Source organism: Haemorhous mexicanus, chromosome 2 (genome assembly GCF_027477595.1).
Source record: "Haemorhous mexicanus isolate bHaeMex1 chromosome 2, bHaeMex1.pri, whole genome shotgun sequence".
Classification (NCBI taxonomy): Eukaryota; Metazoa; Chordata; class Aves; order Passeriformes; family Fringillidae; genus Haemorhous; species Haemorhous mexicanus.
This window is the reverse complement of record NC_082342.1, coordinates 108787302-108811026: the sequence shown is the minus strand read 5'-3', so window position 1 is coordinate 108811026 and position 23725 is coordinate 108787302. Positions and strand designations below refer to the sequence as shown.

Here is a 23725-nt window from a genome sequence, read left to right as displayed (position 1 = left end):
CCTAATGTCTAGCCTAAATCTCCCCTGGCGCAGGGTAAGACTATGTCCTCTCGTCCTGTCTCTGGTTGCCTAGGAGAAGAGGCTGACCCCCACCTGGCTACACCCTCCTTTCAGGGAATTGCATCAGGGAATTGATAACGTCACTCTGCAAGATTTCAAGCCTCTTCTCCTTAGAAAATTCAGAGGCTCTCAGTTACCTTCCCTAGCAGTGCCACCAAGTGACGGGCCGGGGCAGGAGGCCGTGTTCCCCATGGCCGTGTGACGGGCCGCCTCAGGCTCCGGGCACAGCGCTCAGCTGAGCGCCGCCAGCCCGTCTTCCTCACGGCGCAGTGAAAAAATGGAGCATTAAAAAGAAAAAAATAACGATGTTTATTAAGAGCAAGTCCCGGCAGGGCCCGCCCGCTCTGCCGGGCCCGCCCGACGACTAACGGTGTCCGGCCCCCACCTCCGCCCCGGGGAGCGGCCGCGCTGCCACAGGGACACGGGGCAGGCCGGGGCCGGGCGGTGCCGCCCGGGGATCCCCGTTGGAGCGAGGGCTTCCAGCTGCGGCCGGCCCTGAGCCCTTTCTGCGCGCGGCGAGCCGCGAGTCGCCGGTGCGGGAGGACCTTGTGGCTGAGGCAGGCGCAGCCCCGCGGTGACAGCCCCGGCGAGCACCATGCTGCCCACCCGGTAAGGCGGCCCGCGCGTCCTCTGGCGCGGGTGGGGAATGGCGGCCGGGGGAGATGGTGCCCCCGGCGGGCCCGGGCCGGGGCCGGGGCCGGGGCCTGGGCAGGGAGGCCGTGCCTCGACCCTCACCCCGCGGCCGCGCCACGCTCCGCCATGAGGGGCTCGGGGCGCGGCCAGGGCGGGGCACCCCGAAACTTGAGCAGCGCCGCGGGCAGCGCGGCCTCGGGCGCGGCGCCTGGGCCGGGCTGGAGCACCGGGCGTGAGGGGGCCCTGCGGGCTGCGGCTGTACCGGGAACGTGTTTGCTGAACGTGCCGTGACACACCGAGCCCAGGGGCTGCAGCACTCACAGAGGTGTTTCACCATTGCCATTCACGTCATTCCTGTGCATACGGGACTCCGCTGCCTTCAGATTTTTTTTGTTTGTTTGTTTTTTTGGTTTTTTTTTTTTTTTGGTGTGTGTGTGTTTGTGTTGCCGTTTACTCTTTTAAGTCCTCCATGAGTATCTGCAGACACTGAAGGCTTGTGTGTACATGATACATATGTGTAGATAGTGTAGGTATACATGAAGGGGACAGAGAGAGATGTGAAAATGGCCTTGCTTTTCTGTTGGTGCCTAAGGACCTGCCACCTTTCGTTTTTTGAGGTGGAACCTCAGTCCCAAAGGAAGAAGATTAAAGGACCAGCAATCCATATTCCTTGTCAGGATGATGCTGTGAACTACAAGGGGGTTCACACACCCTCCGTGTGTTTTTGTGTTACCACAGTTATGCTTGCCTAGAGGAGTAGTGCTGGCTGGTTACCTTGTAGAACACTTAGTGAATTGTGGGTGGATTACATTCTCTGAAGGGTTTCATGGTTGTTCCTTCTTGCTTAATGGCTAAGAGGTTTATATCCTGCACTTCAGGCTTTTTTGAGTTGCTGCAGCACTAAGCCATGGAGGAGAAAACCAGGCTTAGCTGAATGGGACTGCTTGTGAGACCTTGTGAAATCCTTTTTGATGTATTCCTCCTTCCACTGCTATGCACACCAGCCAAGTGCAGGAGAAGTGTATGGTTAGGGTCATGGATGATTTCCTGGAGGCACATGGACTCCATCTCTGTTAAGATGCTATAGGGTACATGCTGGTATTCAGTCCAAGTTGGTTGTCTCAGGGAATCTGAATAGTCAGTGAAGAGAACAATTACTGCCAGTGAAGCATTTTTCTTTCTTGTTTTTGGATAACAAAAGGGGTCAGTTGGAATTTCAACTGTCTTAGAACTGTTGCACTGATATTATCTAGTTCTAGAAATCAAGCAGAAACACCAGTCCTTGGTGTTTCTGAAGTCACCAGAATAATTCTAAAATTAAATCCTAAATTATTTTCATGGGATTATTTTTAATGACACTAAATTCTTCTGCTCTGCCTATAGGTTGTGCATCATGAGGAAGCTTCCTTCTCTTCTGGCTAGGACACTCACCTCGGGGACCAGTGCCTCCCCAGGGCTTCTTGACATGTCTGAAGGTAAGGTAAATGGTTGTGCTCTGGAAGATTTAATGATGTTACTGAGGAGTTTATTTTTTCAGGTGGTGTCCCTTCATGTATTAGTATGGTTTGGATAATGAACGTGCCCTTTTCTGTTAGCTCATAGTAGTAGTGTTCTGGAAGCAGCAGAATATCACTGTGTGTTTGGAGGTGAATGGGACAAATATCCATAATCATTGAAACTGCAGATTTAGAGGCTCCTCTGGTTCTTCAGCCTTGGCAGAGCCTGGTTCTTTTCTGGCAGAAAAACTGCTGCTCAGCTTGGGTCTTGATAGAAAGTCCATGTAGTTCAGATAGGTACAATGAGACTGGAGAGAATGGCCAAGAAATGGGGAATTGAGTGGAAATAATGCTGTACAGAACTTTTAATCTGTCAATCCTGTCAATTTCACAAACTTGTAGAAATCTTTTAATCGGATCAGCAGCATTGCCTCGTGAAATTGCTCTTGTCAATAGAGCTTTGTGTTGAAAGGTTGTTTCAGTGCTCTAATAGGAATAAACCATAATGCTCCTGTTTCAGAAGCTTTTAAAAAGGTTTTCTTGCATTCTAGTCCCTTATACTTTGAAAAGGACAGGAGGAAAAAGGCTGGAGCCAGGTACAAGTAATTCCTTCATGGAGTTCTGCTTATTTCTGAGATCGTCTTTTTTTCTTTGTTTTCTAAACAGAAGACACCAGCAGTTACTGGTTTTCCAATAAAAGAGAAAATGAGGGTTATTTTTTGTTAGAGAACTTATTTTCATTGTTGTTAATAAATGGCAATTTAGGAGGTTAAAGGAGTGAAGCAAGGATACATGATGTTGCATACTTGCAACTTGCCCTGAGTGTTTATTTGAATATGTGGTAATGATGCCATCTAGAAGGCCAGTAAAAACAGTGGAACAGTGAGGTCATCCTGGTACTCCAAGGGGTACTAATATTTTGTGGACTACAATAACTGTAAACATTTGAGATTCTGTTTCAAAATTGTTCAAATTCGAAGTTTTGCTGATATGTAAACTATTTTAGTGTTATTTAAACTGTCCCTTCAATTTGGTATCCATGCTTTCGCAAAACACCAAATACTTTTCCTTGCTAGTTTCTCACATGCTTCCTTTTCACAATTTTGGGTTCCCATTGTGAATGCCCTCACTTCTTCCATGACTCTCCCAAAGGCTACACAAAGCAGGACTTGGGAATTTTCCTCTGAAAAAACTCTCATCCCACTTCCTGCAAAATGCTACAGATAGTCTTTCCAAAGTTAACACTGTTTGTCAACAGTACCTGGTAGCCCTGGGTTTGAAGAACTATTTGGGATTACACTGCAAGCAGGTACCACACAGAGTCAGTGGACAGGGAACTGGAAAGCTGACTTGAAAGGAAAGGACAAATTGAGTTGAAAACAAAAGGACACTGACTGTAAATCAGGCAATGATAGATTGCCTGCAGTTACTAAAATTCAGGAACACCTGCCTAAACAGAACTGAAGCAGGTAGAATAATCAGGTAACTCCTTAGTAGATGTAAATTGCATTGTTTCTTTTCATTGTTAATCTAATCTGTGTTTTGTACTCCGCAGGACACTCACCCATTCATGTGAATAATGGTGTGTTGTGGTAATTTGTACATATTAAAATATTTGCTATAACACTAAACTTACTCAGCTACTGTTTTTCCTTACTTTAGCATTGATGAAAAATGAGGTGCTGTTATTCTTCCCTGTTGCCTTGCTTTAAGTCCCTTTGCCTTTGGTGAATGGCCCTGGTCTTAATTGTGGCGGTGTTGCACTAAATCTCTGTCAGCACACTCTGTCTACGGTGCTGGATAAAACGTTTCTAAGAGGCTTGTGGGATACAAAATCTCTCACAGCAGCTGCTCCTGCAGTACTTGGCTTCATTTTAGACATTTGAATCTGCATCCTACACCTAAGTCCAGAGAAAGCTCTGTACCAAAGCTGGTGGTCTTCCTGAACCTGGATGCAGCTGGGGAGGCATCAGCACGAGGGGCATGGATCTCACTGGTAGAGATGGATGCAGTGGTCTTGTCCAGCTGCCCTCCTCGTGTCCTTTTCCACAGCACACTGTAAATAAACTCAGACCCTGCTGCTGTGGCGCTGATGATCCACTGATGCCAGTTTAGGTGATACTGTGCAATATGCTATGTGAGCATGATGGAGAGGTCCCATTTGCTGCAACTGTTTTGCACGCTTACGACATATGCTAGATAATAAAAGAAATAGCTTATAGATTTTTGTGCTTAATTTTCTTACTTAAATTTCTGTGGTTACTTACTTAAGTTTCTAATATCTGGAAGATCAGGATAGTCTTCCCAGGAGAAAAAAAGGAAAAAGTTAAAAACCATGTACTTATGAAGTGTACAATGGACTTGATTTGGCTTAACAACATTTAGAAACTCTTTACACTTTGTCCCTTTGTCAAGATAAGCATTTCAATGTTCTCAGCCTGGAAAATATTTTTATACCTAAAACTGAAATCAGATTATTAAATGGGACTAACAGCTTATACAAATTTTTGCGGTTTGGACCCCAGATTTTTTTTCAGAGCTTTTTACCTCTTTAGAGATGAAAAGGAAGATGAATTTAGTTTAAACAAAGAGAAAGTGCTGTTTATTCCCTGTTCATCCCAGCACAGTCTGGACACTGTTGAAAAATTGAGGTTTTGTGTTCTAGGAGCTGTAACAGTGTTTCTGCTAACACTGTATTAATCAAATGCATGCTATGGCAGCTTCACAGGTGGGGTATGAGTAACAAGAAAGTAATACCTATTCTGTAAGCAAGCCTACTGCTGCTTAGGGAAAAAGGAATCAGACCTTCCCTGTTTCCAAAAGGAATCAACTCTCAAGATTTTCAATCAGGTTCTTTCCTTCTTTTTTTTTTTTTTTTTGTTATTAGAAATAGTAGTAGAAGTCTTCTAATTTCAAAACATGTTTTTAGCCTTATTTTGTAAAGAAATGAGGCCTAAGCAATCTAATTTTTTCTTTGTCTGCCTATCTTCTTGTCTTCCTTATCTTCCAGAACCTTTTGTTGATGTCAGCCAAAATAGATCACCCACTAGTCTCAAAGATAAACATATTTCCCCAAATTTTGTGAAAATTGGCTTCCAAATCAGAGATTTGTCAGGGTGCCAGAGCTGGTGCTGAGGTCAGACATGAACACTGGTGTTTGCTGGCTGTTGGTGAGTCACTGGATCCTTGTGCTGGCTGCAGTCATTCCCTTGCCTGCCTCACAGGCTGGTGCTTCTCTAGGAGGCAGGCAGAGCAGAAACAGGCTGGGAGTTTAGGGACAGGGGCTGAGGGTGCTGCAGAGGAAGGAGCAGGGAAGGGGAGCTTTGGGGTGTAGCAGTAGTGGTGGTGTGGGGGGACTTGGGCAGAAGCTGAAGTGACTGAGGAGGAGGGGAGCAGAGCTGAGTGGATCTGGCTGAGAGAGTGGAATGAGATTTAAATCTTAGGAATTCAGCTGGGCTCTTCCAGGGTTTATAGGCCAGCTTGCTGATCACTGTGGATACTCTGATCAGGCATTTAGTTTGAAAAATGCCAAGCCTGATGAAGAATCAGCTTGTGACTCACCAGCAGCCTCTTTCAATTTCACCATAAAATTCTGGATATTTTTTGGTTGCTCTTCCTTGAGGTGTCCCTAACATTTGAACCTCCTGGTATAAAAGATCTTTGTATATAAGCAAGGGATCTCTTCTATACAATTCTCAGCTTCTCTTCTGAGCTTGGGAATTGTTGCTGCTTGTTTTCAGATGTTTCCAAATAGCCAACATTCACCAGCCATGGAGTAGTTTGGTAAATTTGATGGGACCTTAACACACTTAATAATCTCATCTGAGAAAGAGTAGAGAAGATGCTTATTACATTATTCTTGACATTTAGGAAAAACTTGTGCAGAACTACTGTTAACTCTGAGAGTGCAAACAGGGCCAGAATAAATTGTGCAGGCCTGTCTTCAGTGTCTTAACACTGTGTTCTTTCAGACTGCTAAAAATCTGGGCTATGAAACCTTGCTGGCAAGAACCAGTCTGCTGATACTGCCTGCCTTTGTAGGTGGGATTATTTAATTGGTATTCTCCTCATTCTCTTTCCCAGCTGCACTCTTCCCTTTTATGTTCTTATATGACTTTCTGATTTGTGTTATCTCCATAGTTTGTGTTTAGGCTTAATATTTTCACATCAAAATTCCCCAATCTAATATTGATCCATGCTGTCTTTCAGCTGTTAATTAGCACTGGAGGTGACTGATTGCACTAACAAACACTCTTTGTTGACTATATGCAATAAGCTATGGCATCATGTTACTCAGCCCATTACTGTGATATGCCTGCTAACAGCAGCAGTGAATTTGGCCAAACTTTCATTTCTGGGCTGCTTTTTGCATGAATTTGCTTAATTTTCCTGTTCTGGGATGAGGATTGTGCCTTTAACACCAGGCAATCTCATGTTTGTCAATTGCAGAACTAAGCTTGATTTGCTTTGATTTCTTTTTTTTCCAGTGCGGAGCAAATTGAGGGATATAGTGGGAGCATCTACCAACTGGAGGTACCGTGTGCATTACATATATTTTACTTCATTTGTGAAACCAAGGTGGGGCTCAGGTTTGTGGTAGTGGAAGTTTGCAATAGTTAGCTTGTTGTCAGGGGAAGTAAAAGATCCCATTAAAAGGTAATTGAAACAAAGCTTCTGAATTGATACTTTGTGGATCACAAATTTCTAAGATTTTTCTGGTAGAAACAAAATATCTGATCTTGGCCCTTACAAGATTGTCCTACTAGCTTTAAATCCAGCGGGAGTTAGGAGCTGTAGAGTCTGGCTGTCAATGCTGTGTTGCTGTTACCTCCTGAGTTATCTCTAGGTGGATTGCCTACGTGGTGGATTTCTCCTGCACTGGATTCAGAGGTAGCTGAGCTTGTTCACTGTGTACCAGGCTGCATTCTGAATGGCACCTGTGTCTCTTTGGAAAATTGTCAGCCTTGGATCCAGGTCTCCTTAATCAGGAGCATCTTGAGCATTTCCTTTGTCTGCCCTAACTTAATTTTTGATTAATTTACATATACTTTAAATAATTGCTGGTTTGGCTTTCCTCCCCCTCCATTACATTGAATAAGCCAGAGTTGACTGTAACCCTCTGCTGTTACAGTCTGGAAAAGTGAATTTAGCAGTCTGGAGGAATTACACATTGCAGTTTTTTTGGTCCCATGTTTTTTGTTAATTTTGGCTGTGTTTGCTGAGCTCTTTTTTCCCACTTTGTGCGGTGATAGGGAAACGAAGAGAGGTGTGCCTGGGTGAAGTGTCTGATGTGTCCAGGCCTTTTGACTCAGTTTATCTAAACACAGCTTCAGTCATTCTAACAAGAATGCTTGAATCTGGGAACCTGATTTTTGCTTAGTAAGAGTAGTATCTAAGTATGAGGGGGCTTGAACTTTTCATCAAGCCAGCTCGGAAGGTCTCTAGAAATTGTTTATGAAAAAGCCTTTCCCACATCTCTGAATGGCTGAGGAAGAATCATGCCATATGGAAATGCATTCAAAAGTCAAGATTTTAGAGGGCTCTGGTCAAGTCTGATCTTCCATCTGTTCTTTTTCCCTGCTGTTCCCATCCTGGAGGGAGAGTAGTCTGAGGCCAGGATCACAACAGCAGTGGTTCTTAGACAGATACTTCTCTCGTGCTGTACAAAATACAGTAGAAATGGTTTGCAGATTAATGAATCCTTTTGCTACCGTGAAGAAGTGAAGCTAGGGAGACCACAGATGGGAGTGCTTGAGAATGACAGGTTAAATACAGAGAGTTTTGGTGGACATGGATAGCCTGTGAGAGCCCACTTTAAAAATAGAGTGACAAAGAGTTGATACATGTGGATACTGAACAGCTGGGGATTTTACTGAGTTAGACCACAGAATGACTAAAGAGGACAAATCTGAGGAACAGCTTGATAGGGGTCTTGAAAAGGGAGCTGGGGAAGGACTGATGTACACGTATCTGGAATGCTGGGAGAGAGGAGGAATGCATATTGGAGGAACATCTTTAACCATTGATTTTACTAAAAGGAGACTTTGGTTTGTGATTTCTCTTGTAAGGGCCAGTGACCTTTTGTATTTGTTATGAAAAAGAAATATCTTGCTTATGTGTTCATTCTGCTTTTGTACTTGTAGTCAAAACTATTAATCTGTTCATTGTTAAATATAGTCTAGATGGAGTTGTGGCTATTTCAGAAATATATAAACATTCCTCAGAATGTTTAGGGGAGGTGCTAGTTAAGATTAAGATGAATTATTGTTACTGTATGATTAGTACTGCAGTGTGTAACCGTATTTGTCTGTTGAAAAATGTTACTGCATTGAGCCTAATACTTCTGCATATTGAAGAACACACTCTGAAGTGGAAGTCAAGAAGAATTCTGCTGCTAACCTCAGAGGAGCCAGGATGGAGCTGGTGAAAACAGAATATAGTTAAAATTTTATTGTTAGGTTTCTTTATGTTTGTAGACGAATTTCTGATTTACTTTCTGATTAATTTCTTTTAAGCCTTTCACTGAAAGAACTTGGAAAAAACTTTCTTAAAAAGTATTAAGATGCATAATCTTGAACCTTGCATCTTTCTTTAGTCACCCAGTAATATTCCATATCTGTTTAGTGGCATAACTTTAAACAGTAACCCTCTGCAGGAGGCTGTTATCTTTCTGTTTCCTGTAAACTGCATGGTAATCATGTTTCCCAGATGAGGTAAACCACATCTCATGTTTAAAACAAACAAACAAATGAAACTAACTGAAGTTTTCTGCTTGACTTTCATTCTCTTTGATCATGGATTATTTGCATTTCCCTGAAGCTTATTAAACAGAAAAGAGGTTACATATATATGTTGAAGCTTGACTTTCTGAAGTAATACTCAGCCAAGTAAGCCTTCGTATTAAGTGGCTAATGCCCAGAATTCATCCAAAGTCAAAACTTGAGACAAAATTTCTTTTTGGTGAAAAGGTTTTCTGTTGTTTTCTTTATTTCTTCTTGTTTTTTTAAAATTTGTTTTGTTAAACACAATGTTACTGAAATCTCAGCAATGCAGCAAACACAACTTGAAGGAATGGCAAGCATCCAGAAATTTACCATTAAGTTTGGTTGCTTCGTGTTTTATGCATATTCTTGCTCCATGAAATGGATCCATATTTTTGCTTACTGCTTGGCTTTATACCAGAACTATTGCATGTTTAACCCTTAGGTTTTTAATAGGTGGGTATTGATTCTAGATGTTATGAAATACTTGCTTTATTCAGTCAGGTTGCACTTTTAAGGGGAGGGAACTTTGGAACAGGTTAGAGAGCATGTTGGGCAAGACTGTTACATCTTGTAGATACCTGTGCAAGGAATCAAAGTGGTAGATTGGAAAGAAGTGGCAGTAAGCTGGCCCCTTCTCCATTGTGAGAGTTGCAGCCCCTCTGACTTGGTGGTGCTGGAAAAGCAACTCTGAAGGAATTGTTCTCCCTTTTCTGTGTTGTTTCTTTCTGTAACTTTCTACAATTTTAAGATGTCTATGTAGGAAGAGAGAAAGAAAAGCAGGTTCATTTTCTTTGATTTTTTAGCTTGCTCTTAGAACGATGCTGCAAAGGATCAGTTTTTAGAACTGAACTCACCTGTGGATGATGGCAAGTCTTAGCAGATTAGTTCACTTGTCATTAGTGCTAGCCAACACTGTGCATCTACCTTACTTCTTGGGAGAGATTGTAAGTTGAAGGTCAGTCCTTTAAAATTGGCAGGTGTGGAAGATGTGTGGTTTTGTAGCTCTGGAAGACATGAATATGCACAAAACCTCATGGGTTAAATTATGTGTGATCTGTTCTTTTCAAGGGGGATGATTTTGGTAGCATTCAGAATTAGATGCATTTTGTTCATCTCATTAGTGTGAAGTATGTGCTTGCCACTTGTACACAAACAATTTAAAAGATTTCTGTAGTAGTCTTGCTTAACATCTCTCATTTTGTGCATTTCACTTTCTTTTCAAGGCACACTCACTGTGTCTTGCTATATCTACTACTTTTTGGTTTTAATTTCAATAGTCATTGATGTGACATCTTTTAGTTAGGGTTTCAGTTCTCTTGTTGTACTTCAGAATAAAGTTTTTTTTCTTACCAGGGATCATGTGCAAGCAATGCAAGAAAGAAAAGCTCTCCATACTTTACTGGCAAAACGGCAGGAAGATCTCCCTCCTAGGAGAATGAAGGATAGCTACTTGGAAGTTATTCTACCTCTAGGAAGTCAGCCTGAAATAAGAGAAAAATACCTGAATGTACACAACAGCGTGAGGTAACAAAGCAACCATGTTACACCTACAGGAAACTGTTAACTTCTGTTTGCCATGTATGTAAGTATTTAACTGTCAACCTCCTATATTGCAGGTTTGGAAGGATACTTGAAGATCTTGACAGTTTAGGAGGTATGTGCCTATGCCCTTGTAAAGGCTGCATAAAGTGAGTTTGATTACTGCTGAGCACTGGTTGGTGTGACACAGTAGGAACTTGGAGGGAAACCCATAATTCTGTCATCTCAGAAGGGAAGGAAAAAAAGAAGACACAAGTACTGAAAGCGAAGGAAGTATGATAAAGAACAGATGGCTGTTTGGTTTCCTGCCTCTGTCAGATTTTTAAAGAACCAGCTACAAAAATAATTTACTGAAAAGTGATCCTAAGTTTTGAATTTGCATTTTCAGTGTGAACTCAGAGAAAATTTGCAGAGTGCCTATTGAAAATGAAAACTTATGATTTTTTAAATTGTAAAAAAAATCTCAACCAAAATTGCCACAAACACCAACAGTTAATGACATGCAAATATCTTTATATTCCTTTTGAGGAGAAGAGAGTATAATCTGGAAAGAATGTAATGTATCCATTGAGAATAAATTAAAAACAATTGGTGTATGTTCTTGGGTTCTGCAAATTGTTGTTAAGGGTAAAACCAACTCAGTTATTTAATGAGTTAGCATTCTTTTTTTTTTTTTCCCGAGATACTTTTTCTTAAAATATCACCGGGTGACTTCCTCCTTCATCCTAGTTCCATAGCTGGTTGGGAACATTTTGATGGAGGTTTTAGACAAAGAATTAAGTACTTATTAAGGGGAAGTTGTGAATAGAACATCTTTTTTCTGTTCTTTCTGAGAGTCCAGATGGACAAAATTGAGGAAGGCAGAGAAAGAAATGAATGAAAAAATGCATCTGTATTGAGGATAGAGGAAATAGGTGCATGACTGATATTCCTTCCTGGGAGGTGGAAGATACTGGTTTCAGTATCTGTCCTGAGTTAGTAAAGGAGACTTCAAACTGTTGGTTACCTTGTATTGTTCGATGAGATGAGCCTGTTTTTCATTCTGTGCCTTGTTTAATTTTCCCATAAATTTGTGAAGATCTAATTTTTTTTCCTGTGACAGCACAGAATGTCTTTACTTTGTTTGTAGTCATACTGGGCTTCAATCAGTTCCACTGGGAATGTATTATTTTTGGGATGTATTGTTTTGAGTTAATCAAGATTCTGTCCCAGTTAAACAATATTCAGGGCGGTCATATTGATACAACAAGTTGATAGGCTTAACAGGTTTTAGAATTGTGACTTCAGTAAACATAGGGAAAAAAAATCTTAGATTACTTGGAAGGATAGAGATCTTCCAGATCGCAGATCACAGAATATTCTGGTTTGGGAGGGCCCCACAAGGATCATTAAGTCCAACTCTGAAGTGTATGGTACGTATGGGGATTCCTTCTCTCTTATCTCACTAAGTACAAGACAGGTACTTTTGATAATGAAGATCTGTATTGAGTGAAAATTACATGAACACTAGGAAAAAGCTATGTCTTTGCAGCCTTGAATTACTCCAAGGAGTCGGTTTACTTGGATGTGCTCTTATGAACAGCTAATTAGTTTAAAGAGTGGTTTGGCTAGTAGTAATTGTAGTGTGATAAATACCTCTGACTATGGTTTTGTGCCTGTAAGGCACAGTTTATTTAATCTCCACCTCTTTAAAAGAATCGGTATTTAAAAAGTCCTCAGATAGCATGTATCCTTGGACAGCCTTCATGAAATCAAAATAGAAGCTAGGAAGAGTCTGAGACAGGGAGCTGCAGAGGTAGAGCAAAGAGATTGTGTGGGATTGGAAGTCAAGTGATGAGCTGGTTTAAAATGCTTAGTTAAATTTATCTTTGTAGTAAGTAAATATGCATAAAACTGTGATAGCTGCTGCTGTTTTTTTAATAGCAATCCCATGTGTTACATACATGAAGATGTGGAAGCTCTGGTCTCCTATAGTAGAATACTTTAGTTTGTGTTTTCCAGGTACCTCTTATGCTTTACAAAGATGACTTTGATCTGCTCCACTCAGGTTTTTTTTTAAGAGCTGGCTCCATTTTTGATCTCTTCACAGTTCTTATTTGCTACACTCACACCAAGCAGGAAATGCAGCAAAGGTCACCTTTATCCATAGTTACAGCTCTGGTGGATAAAATCAGTAAGTGGCAATTTAGTAAATAAAATGGTTTCATCTGCTTGTCTTACTCTTTCATCAGCTACTGCCTTCCCATGGTTGCTATTGAGGATACCTTTTTCATTCCTGTTTAGTTTGCTTCATCTTGTTTTAGCTTTGAAGTTTTCTGGCTTTTGTTGACAAGAGGTGGGAAGCGGCTTCTGTAGATGCTTTTTAGCATTTCATGTCATTTCCCTTCAAAATGCAACTTACATGGTTCCTGCACTTTTGTGTTTAGTTTTATTTTGGTGTGCAGATTCTTGGCTTCATTATTCAACAGTGTTTGTTATGGGGAGTTGGACTCTGCTTGTGTTGCCTGTTCTGCTGAACACTCCCTTGGGCTGCTGTCCACCTCTGTGCCTGCTTCCTACTCCTTTTCTGGCTTCAAAAGTCTGCAGAGGCAGAAACTGCAGACAAGCAGTGTGGTCCCTTGCAACAACTGTCTTTCCTGGGTTGTCTTTGTGTTTGTTGCCACTTTCAGATCATATAAAGGTCCTAGGAAATCTGGCCTGTTTAGTATTAGTTGTGAGTGATCTGTCTCCAGTAACCCCTAATGTTTGTCTTGTAGATTTGTGCCAGAAGATTATACATCCAGACTGTGACATCAAATTCACAGGCAGTGTTTCTTGGGTTGGGAAGACCTCCATGGAAGTGAGGATGCACATGCTGCAGGTTAGTTCCTGTGACTTCTCTCCATCTTACAACAGGCATGAGATGTGTCAGGGGGAATTTACAAGAGCATCTAGTGACAGGACAAGGGGGGATGGCTTCAGACTGAGAGAATGGGTTTAGATGAGATAATGGGAAGAAATTATTTACTGTGAGGACAGTGAGGTACTGGAACAGGTTGCCCAGAGAAGTAGAGGTGCCCCATACGTTGAAGTGTTCAAGGCTGGGTTGGATGAGGCTTTGAGCCATCTGATCTTGGAAGGTGTCCCTGCCCATGGCAGGGGGATTGGTCTTTAAGGTTCCTTCAAACCCAAATAATTCTGTGATTCTATGATAATTCAGGTAAACAGGTACATTTTTTAAATTCAGTTGTTTTCCTTAAGTAAAGTCTCTGATGTAGAAGCTAATGTTGCACCTTTTTGTTCTGAACTCCTTACAGTGCTGGCATTACTGGCAATCAGTCGTATATATAAAAAAAAGCTATGGCATTTCTCAGCGTTAAGGTTAATTGGGTCCTTTTACAATGTCTGTGTTGATTTCCTCTTCTCCCTGCTCAAAGTTTTTAATAAGCATTCCCTGGTAAATGTTTACATTGCAGAATTCCTGAAATGAAAGTTTTAATTTTTCATTATCTTTGACCAATTGTGAGAGGTGTTGGAAGGAATGATAGAATGTGAAAGTAAGCAGAATTAACAGTATGATTTAATAGTTTATGTCAACTAAATAGCTTGCTAAGCACATTTCCAATTTTAGAGTTCAGTAATGTATTTTTCCCTGTCTCTTTTAGCTACATGATCGTGATTACAGACCTGTGTTAGATGCAACCTTTGTCATGGTGGCCCGGGACCCAGAGAATAAACGGTAATTTGTAGGACAGGAAAACTTTCCTGACTTGTGGTGTGCTGAAAATGGCAAACATGGCAACTTGCTCGGTGTGTGTAGAGGCCATATAATGTAGGAAGTAAATAAACCACATAGTTGATGCTTTCTGCTGCCAAGGGTTAACTTTACTGTGACAAACTTCAGACTTTAGCAGTCATGATACCAGGAATTGCTGGTAGTCTTGGGATCTGACCCTTTTTTTAAAACAGATTTTCTGTGTGTGTGACTGGTCTCAATGCACATAGAAGTGAATGAGTCTGCCAGAAACCCACCTGCATTCTAGTAGTTGTTTGAATTAATGATTGACCCACCTGCATTCTAGTAGTTGTTTGAATTAATGATTGAGTTTCAGTGGTTAAATAGTCTTTGAGTGATTAATACAATTAATTCCCTAATAGACATGTAATAGGTGTAATCAGAATAATTCAGGTTAAAACTTGCTTGTGTAACTAAAATGAAACTGGTAAGTATTCCCAGAGAACATTAAAACCCCCAGACATTTATTTTGTTATTTTTCAGGTTTTTCTTTCTCTATAGTTCCTTAGCTATTAGAATAAAAGGCTGCTCAGTTGCCCTTTAGGTTTGTGACTCCACCATCAGAAAAATTGGCTGTAATTCTTACCTCTTGCCTATATAGCTGCCCAAGGAATAAACATTTCTCTGTTTCTAATTAGTTTAAATAATTGCTTGTATTTAACAAAGAGGTGTTTAATGAAGGGGTTTTACTTGATATAATTATGTGGTCCTCATAACATTAGAAGTAGTTTCTAGGTTTTTTTCCCTTCAGATTTTTTCTAGAACCAGTGAATATACTATACATTAAGAAAACAAATTATATTATGGTTCCCATTTTAAAGACTAATTTTTCAAAATAATGACATCAAACCTAATGTAATTACACAGTAGCTGATTGACTGAGGACAAGCCTATATGGACTTGTGCAGATAGATGCAAACTTCCTTGGCTGTTGTACAAGCTAGCTGGCCACAGGCCAGCTGTGTTTTGGAAGCATTCTGTCCATATAAGGAGGGTGTTTATGTGAGGTCAAAACCCTTCAGAGAGGTACAGGATATGTTAGGTTGGCTGTAGCTCCACAGAAACAGTGTCGTGTGGCTTTGGGAAATTTGTATCTCAGCAGCTTGGGGCTTGGCCAGGAGAGCTGATGTAGATGTGTGCTGAGCTGAAGGGAAATGAGCTCTGTGATGGCGAAGGAGCTGATGGATGCCCAAAATCCAGAGGTTTAGCAAACCAGTTTGTTCTAAGAAAAAAGCACCACTCTGCCTCTTTTTGCCAGTCCAAGTAAAGGCTGGGGGTAGAGGTGAATTGTTCAGCAGGTCTATGTGTGTGTGTGTATGTATGTATATGTATGTTGTTCTCAGCATTTGTATAAATATTGAAAGTTAAAAAATAATAATTAGAAACTATGGGGGAAGAACAGCTCTTGAAAATAAGTGTTTGTCTTTACTTGTCCGAATAATGAAATGTTATATAATTAGGTTAAAGTAAACTTATTTGTGCAGTAGAATAAACATAGAAATGTTGTGCTCAAGGCATGTCATAATCTTTGATAAGTGGTACATGTGGTAAACAGCTTTTGGCTGTTGATAAGGCTGTCAAGGGAGCGTGTAGATTATAAAAACACTTGCTGGGTACAGCACTGTGCTTCTTCTATTCCAGGAGGAATGGTACCGGTCAAGTTTTGGTTTAGACTATCCTTGGTCATCCTGTTTCATTTGCTGAGTTTCTGAACAGCTTTATTCTTGAGCAATTTTCATTATAATTTATGAGTACAATTTTAGCTTCTTAAGAACTATAGATGTATCACTTTCTCTTTCCTGATTGCACTAGGTAGTGGTTGGATCACTTAACTGCCTCTTCAGAGTTAAAGCCAATGTGCTATTCTGTTGGCAGCCATATTTATTTTTATTATATAACCCGAAGTATGTAATTTCATCTTGTACTGTGTATCTAAGCAGAAATGGAAGACTCTTACAATGTATTTATGGGACAAATTCTTGTAAAATTTGTAACTTAAAAAAACTTCCTGTCCATAGGCCAGCATTTGTTAATCCACTCATTCCTGAGAGCCCTGAGGAGGAAGAAATCTTCAAGCAAGGGGAATGTATGTCATATTGCCTGGTAGTATGCACATCTGCCTCAGTGTTAACTTAACAGCTGGGAGGAAGAAAAGTTCAGGAGTTTAACTACTTAGAAATGTTCCTAATCTGTTTAAAATCAGACTTTTGTTCTGTCTCATTTGTGTCAGTAGAGTAAGAGAGTTAAAAAGCCTGCTACCACATGCTTGGAAGCTCTTTGGCTAAATTGACAGACACTCCTGATGTGCTCTGCATACCCTCTGGACTTTTCCCTTGGCAGGATGCTCCCCCTGCTTTGGATCTGAGTGCAGCATAGGGGCTCCTAATACTCTGGCCAGCTGATTACCCCATGGTGGGCCTGTAGGACATCACAGCTCCTCACCTGTCTGGGTCCACAAGTTGCTTTTGGAAAGAAACTAAGGAAAAAAAAAAGTGGGAGAGCAGAGGAAGGAGCATGTAGCTCCATCCTCATTTGTTTCAAGCTGGGGTTTTAAAGTGGAGAATTAGAAAAACACTGAAGACTGAATAAACTGGACAGAAGATTTTTAAAGCTAAAATTTCAATCACTGTAGCCTATGGTAATGAGTTCTGTCATAAACTTTCATTTCGTGCCATTGGCAAAACCTGAAGCTGATTGTTCTGTAGAGTTTCTTGTTAGATATGTTCTGTACTTTGAGGGCAGTACTCAAGTTTTCTGTAGGAACAGTGTGTGTGTCATAAAATATATGTAGCAGTTCTTCATCACTTTGGTGAGGTACTAGTGAACTTCTGCTTTATTTTTATTTCACTGCAGTCAAAATTCTCTTTGGAGCCAAAATTCTCTTTGGATCTATAGCACCATGAAGTTACAACTTTTAACTTATGGGGGAAAAGGAAAAATAAATGGAAAGATGGTTGATTTCAGGTTAAAATCTTCAGAGCCATTATTTGTTTTTTCTTTGAACATTAACACTATGGTGTTTTTTGGTTTTTCTTTTTTTTTTAATATTCAGTGAACAAGTTGAAGAGGATTGAATTCAGCACTGCTTCCTTACTGAAAATGGCTCCCACTGCAGAAGAAAGAAACATTGTGCATGACCTATTCCTTAATACACTGGACCCAAGGCAAGAAGGGGAGGGATGAAGGAGAATTGACATCTTGTGAAAGAGAAAATTGAATGGGCGCTCATAACAGAGTAGTCTGGAATAAATGCACATTTAAATTCTGTGGCAGTTTATTTGAAATGCAGGTATAAACTTTAATATGACATCTGCAGCTCTTAGAGCAGTCTTCTGTTGTTCTAAACAAGCTGTTAGGAATAATTTTGAGGAAAAATGTTAATAATGTTTAAGCAGATAAGAGAATTGAATGGTTTTGCACTCATGACTTGCACAATCAGTTTTCTGCCATGATATTGAATTAAAAAAACTGTGAGGGCAGGAACTGGTCACCATTTAACCAAATAACCTTGCAATGTGTTTTAAATACAGTACCTGACAACATTATTTGAGGGAGTTGTTAGCATGCTTTTCTTGTACTTGAGATTGGTGTGAAGTCATCTGATGCCAACAGTGATAGAACAATGTTTAATTACATTAGTGCAGTGTTGTATTTACAATAATTTGTAATTTCTTTAACTTATTAGCCAATACAATTGTTATTTTTAAAGCTGTTTACCAAAGGCAGAGCTGCTGCTTTCTCTTAAAATTAGTGGTTGTGCTTCTGTCTGGGTTTGAAAACTTCAAAAACTGTCTGCGTGTTTGATGTTGAATTATTCCATTAGCTCACTGTGTGCTTTTATTTCCTATTATGACTTAAAAAACAGAGAAAGGCTTTTCTGACAAAGTGTGCACTTTGTGGTTGTGATTCATCTTTTCTTTCATGTACCTTTCTCAAGCCTCTTCATTCACATAAACTTACACATTAGCAGAAGTTTTTGGAAGATCAGGAGCATAAGTTTATTGCAGTAACAAATCGAAGGACAGCTTTAGATAAGGCTTCAAGGTCAGCTGGAACAGTGTTTAGTGATACCATTTCTGTTTTGGGTTTATTTTGGTGTTCTATATTTTTGTGGGTTTTTAAAGTATGTCTCTGCATTTGCTATTTCTGCTGTTTTGCCGTGCTGAATTCTGCTAATTCTGTGGACTGTAAAGTTTGTTGTCTCTTCCAAAGGACAGTGAGTTTCCGGAGTCGTAAATTACCACCCAATTCAGTGTGGATTGAAGATGCAAAGCTAAAAGGCCTGGAGATTTGCCATCCTGAGGTATTTTGAAAAATAGTAATGAATTACAGAAAGTTACTTAAAGAACTAACTTTGAGAGAGAATTTTTACAGGGGCACAGTGAAAGAACAAGGAGTAATGGCTTTAAACAGAAAGAGGAGAGGTTCAGAACAGGTATTAGGAAGAAATTTTTACTGTGATTGTGGTAGGGCTCTGGAACAGGTTGCCCAGAGAATTTGTGGATGCCCCATCTCTGGAAATGTTCAGAGCCAGACTGGGTGGGGCTCTGAGCAACCTGGTCTAGTGCAAGGTGTCCCCTATGGTAGGGAGGTTGGAACTAGTGCTTATGGTAGGGAGGTTGGAACTAGATGTCTTTAAGATCCCTTCTAACCCCAACCATTCTATGACTATGAATTTTTGCCTAAAATTAATCAAATCATTATTTTGTTTGGCTTCTGCAGTCCTTGAAATTTACAGCCTAGTTTCTTTTGCCAGTTTTTTGTTATTTGGTTGGATTACCACTGCAAAATGGACGATTTTTAATGACCTTGTTTTCTTAGCAGGCTGTTCATTCTGTGTAAAGAAATTCCTTTACAAAGTGTTTGCAAAAAGTTTGGCCTTTGGTTGCTGATAAAATTTTGAATTGTTATCTTATGCTGTCAAATTAGTCAGATGAGCTCCTATTAAGTAAAGTTGCCTTGAGCATTTTGAATTTTACATACTTATTTCAGTAGTGCTTTTTATATATTCAGGTGTTTGGACTTCTGTTAAATACTGCGAACTGAAGTGCAGACTACAGCACAAGGCTTTGAAAAGAATTTGGTATTTGTTTCTTTGTGCAGGAACGGAACATCTTCAATAGGATCTTTGGGGGTTTTCTCATGAGAAAGGCATATGAACTGGGATGGGCAACTGCTTGCAGCTATGGGTGAGTTGTGGACCTGCAATATTTATTTAATCCAGAGCATTTTGCTCATACACAGAGGTTGGGAACCCAAGCTAACCAACCTAATGACAATCTGAGCTGAAAAAACTTAGGTGTCTGGTGGAATCGTGCACTATTAGTGCGCAGTGTTGCTTTACTTGGAGTGTCTGTCATATTTACAAAGAGATTGGCATCTTGCTCCTTGGAGCTTGGGTTTTAAGCATTACTTGTCAAGATAGAAAATACATCAATTTTCTGTTTTCTTTTATCTTATCAAGCAATTGAGATGGACTTTTTAACTGTATAACATATTCATTATAACAAACAAATATTACATCTCTGCATTCAGTACACAAGAGGAGTGGGTTCTAAACTTCTTCTGTTAACTGCTTGAGCTTAGGAAGTGGGACTAAAGTCATCACCCAGCAAAGATCCATATGTAAGTTTAATGGGGTATGCAAAGCCTGATATGAAGTTAAGTGGTTTGTGTCAGTGCTTGAAAAACTTATGCCTGAGCAATGATGGCATAAAGATTGTCCAGCAAGTGTAAGTCATAAGATACAATAATGGTGCAGTAATGTATCCTTAGAAAGTGTGTACTTCATTGGTGTGAGAGATATCCTCCAGTGATGACATAACTCCTTACACTTCCTTTAGCCTCTATTTAAAAAGAGATTTATTCTCTACTAACCTTCATTAAAATGCTGACAAGTAGATATTTTAAATTTTTGCAAGCATCTCTTTTATTCTTGAGAAGAAATTTCTCTTTTGTTTCCTCAGGGGTTCCAGACCCTTTATCGTATCTGTTGATGATATCATGTTTCAGAAGCCAGTAGAAGTTGGATCTTTACTACTGCTTTCTGCACAGGTAGGAGTTGATTTCCTTTTGAAAAGGAGCAGATTTTGTCTTTGCTATCACTGGTGTTACCCACTGATAACGCACAATGTGTTATGAGATAATGATAATGTGTTATGAGAGTGTGTGACTTTTCTTGTTAAACAGTGTAATGAAATCTGTTACAGTTTTCAGCACTGGTGAATGATTACAATCTCTAACTCTTGTTTTAACTGTGTAGGTCTGTTACACGGAAAAAAAATACATCCAAATTCGAGTACACAGTGAAGTTTACAATGCAAATACCAGGGAGCACCATACTACCAATATTTTCCATTTTACATTTATATCAGAAAATGAGGTCCCACAAGTTGTACCTAAGACATATGGAGGCAAGTATCCCATTAATATGTTGTCATCATAATTCTGTAAAAAACAATTAATTTGTTTCTCTTGGAACACTGGTTATTTTAATAGATGAACTATTGGCATTTAAATAATTCAACAGGATTTCATGGCAAACCACATAGATTTTATGCTTTGATGACAATGCAGATTACTTCTTCCTTTTGCCAGTCTGTTTATTTGTAGTTGCCTAGTATTGATACTAAGGTACTAATGTGGTTCTCTCTTTTCTCCACTTTATTTCAGAGTCCATGTTGTATTTAGATGGGAAGCGACACTTTGCTGCAGTCATGAAAGAACTCTGACAGGCACTGGGTGCTGCAGCAGCAGTGCACCAGCGTGCTGTCTTGGCAAGAGCTGTCACTAGAGGTGGCTAATGGACAGGTGCTTGTAATACTCAAATCAAAACCCAACAACCACCCAAAACCAAGTCAACCAAACCCAAACTCCACACCAAAACTTGCCTTTTCAGTACTCATCATGTATTTGCATATATTTGGATTTTTTATTCTTTACTACTAGAATTCGTTGAAGTCTTTTACATGCAAATGCTAGGAAAAGAGGCTGAAAAAATGCAGTCTTAGGCTTTGGACAGACTCTCTTTATCTACTTTGAGAGATTTCATTGCAATCTTTGCTGTCTTGTCACCATCTGAAGCCTTTCCCTTTGTAGCTGTCCTTTGAGTTTTCCTGATAAGGGATAGAAGTTCTGTCAGAAAAAGGTGTGCAATTAGTAGATACACACAGGTGAAGCAATTTGACCTCCATTCTTGTGTAAATTAGGTTAAGGGTCATAATTCTTTTTTGAACAAGGACACATGCATCTAAGCAGCAGTAGAGGTGCAGAAGTTACTAGTGTGTGCACAATGGAAAGCAGGTGTTTGCCATCACTGGGGATTTTACCAGGTTATTGCAGCTTCTGTCTGAATGGTTTTCATGTTCCCTTGGGAGGAATGAAACATTCATTGCAATGAAAATAGGTGGCTAGATGGTATTTTTTGTCATTCTGTTTGTGTCCTTGACAGCCTCTTCTAATTTTTTGTTTGTTTTAATATATAACTGTGAGTTCCTTAGTGAATTATTTCTCATGGCTTGGAGACTAGAGGTCTGGTTGGTGAGACTGGGTAGGACTGAGAAATAGCATTGTAGAACAGAACATTTTTGTTTATTAAGGACTGGGAACAAAAAAGGTAAAATGCTGCCCAAATGGTAATGGTGATGTTTGGTGCTGCAGTTAGGGGTCCTGAGAATCTGTGTTGAGCAGCTCCCAGGTCAGCTGCTGAATGATGGGATCTTTATCCCCCTGAGGGGTGGTACAGCTAGAGGACAGTCTCCTCAGCTGGATTATTTATCTGTTCCCTTGGTGGACTGAAGTGCAGTATGAATATTGCACAGCTCTAAAAATTGGCAAGTTTACCTGTGAAGGACAGAGAACTTCCCCAACACAGAAGGGACACCGTGGTGGTCATAACTGTGGCAAATAAGTAACAGGAAGAGAGTACTTTGTTCTGAAGTGCTTTTGATGTAATGGAGAAAGTTGTAATAATATCCAATTTCTGGCACATAAAGCCCAATTTCTTGAAATAAGGAAGCTGAGTGGATGGGAGGCAACAGCATTTAGCAGTGAGTATGTCACAAGCATGAAATTGGTTCTCACATCAAGATTGATCAGGACACCCAAAGAGGAGTTGGGCTCAGGGGTTAAACAGAAATGTGATGTTTTACAATACACAAGAATGGATTCTGGCTTCCCTGTGAGGTTTAAAATCTTTTGAAAAGAGGATGCAGCAAATAGTAATTATGTCAATCAGCACAGATGCCTGAACCATGTTGATAAAATTAAGTAGCATGTTGAGCTTTTCTTTCTGAGTAAGAAAGCCTGAGACAGTCACAATTAGGAGCAGTTTCCTTTGGTGCTAGGATGACATGAAATTCATGACCCTAGCAGCTCTTGGCTATTCCTGTGAGGAATTGTAATTGAGCATTGTAATAATCAGCATGTTACACATCAGCTTTTCCTTCTTAAGATTCAGCTGCTGCATTGGGTAGGTTAGATTGCTTTCCAGAGTAGGTACAGGGGTGTGGCCTGATCCAGAACAGATTCTTGCATTGCTTTGATGGTAAACTCTTGGTTCCTTCCATAGAGTTTCTCTCTTCAGCTACACTCCAGTGCTGACTCAGCTCTATGACATTAAAATCTTTAATGGTTATGATGCTGTGGAGATTGTATTTTCTGGTTTTTCCTTTTTAAAACTGACTCTATCAGACTGACCACATAAATAAAGAACTGAAGTTGTATCTCACCTTCTTCCCCCTTGTTGCAGGGATCAATGTTGACTGTTAAAAAATAGATCCTTTCATTTCCTGCCTTCCTATTTATTTCAGAACTATGTTCTAGTCCTGAGTACCTGCAGGTTTTTATCACTGACCCAGTGATCCTATCCGGATCACTTTTTTATAACACATATAAATTAAGGGCATACCAAATTCATCCTCTACTGACTTTTCAGCTGCATTTAAAAATAAATTTATCATAATTTTTAAATTCAGCCTTTGGGACGGGGTTGGAGAGAAGAGGTAATAGAGTATGGAGGAAAGTGTGACATCAGAACCTCTGGATGCAGTGAAGAAAATGAATGCCACAAATGAAGATGTGTAGAAGAATTGACTTGTTCTCAAGGTTCATGATAACTTAATCACATACCACAATGACAGTAGCTTCAGAATGTATGTGCAGCCATACAGAAAATGTGTGCGTGTATATGCACATATGTAAAAGATACATGCTTTTCTGTTTATTGCTATATATATGTACTCATGTATTTTTTACCTTGAGATGGTAACTCCAAGGTGTCAACCTCTCTGGTATCTTTGTTCAAAGGTATGCATGCTGCTTTGTGCCTTTGTGTGTATGTGAGAAAACTGTTCTCTGATCTCACTTTTGAATTAAAATATTTCAACATAGTAATTCATGTTGCAACTTCTATCCAGCCTGTCACTGCTGTAGGTGACTAACCATTACCACAGAAGCCT

General features: G+C 40.1%; 1 protein-coding gene across 3 annotated transcripts; it reads left to right on the top strand.

Moving 5' to 3' along the window:
• Window positions 1–253: 253 nt before the first annotated feature.
• On the top strand, window positions 254–23660 carry ACOT9 (acyl-CoA thioesterase 9). 3 transcript variants are annotated; one of them, XM_059839899.1, is made up of 16 exons: window positions 255–669; window positions 2077–2168; window positions 3745–3771; window positions 6677–6722; window positions 10307–10477; window positions 10570–10607; window positions 12582–12665; window positions 13249–13352; window positions 14137–14210; window positions 16286–16353; window positions 17320–17431; window positions 18480–18570; window positions 19371–19456; window positions 20234–20321; window positions 20530–20680; window positions 20940–23660. In XM_059839899.1, exons 1-16 carry the CDS (start codon window positions 656–658, stop codon window positions 20996–20998), a joined length of 1305 nt encoding a protein of 434 aa, XP_059695882.1. In that variant the 5' UTR covers window positions 255–655; the 3' UTR covers window positions 20999–23660. The 3 variants fall into 3 exon arrangements, with proteins under 3 accessions (XP_059695883.1, XP_059695882.1, XP_059695884.1); XM_059839900.1 differs by lacking the exon at window positions 3745–3771 and having other exon boundaries at window positions 254–669; XM_059839901.1 differs by lacking the exons at window positions 255–669; window positions 2077–2168; window positions 3745–3771 and adding an exon at window positions 5660–6230.
• The last annotated feature ends 65 nt before the right edge of the window (window positions 23661–23725 follow it).

Coding starts and splice junctions, on each gene's coding strand:
- ACOT9 (XM_059839899.1), top strand. Junction 2,169..3,744: donor GCTTCTTGACATGTCTGAAG/GTAAGGTAAATG, acceptor TGTACTCCGCAG/GACACTCACCCATTCATGTG. Junction 3,772..6,676: donor ACCCATTCATGTGAATAATG/GTGTGTTGTGGT, acceptor TTTTTTTTCCAG/TGCGGAGCAAATTGAGGGAT.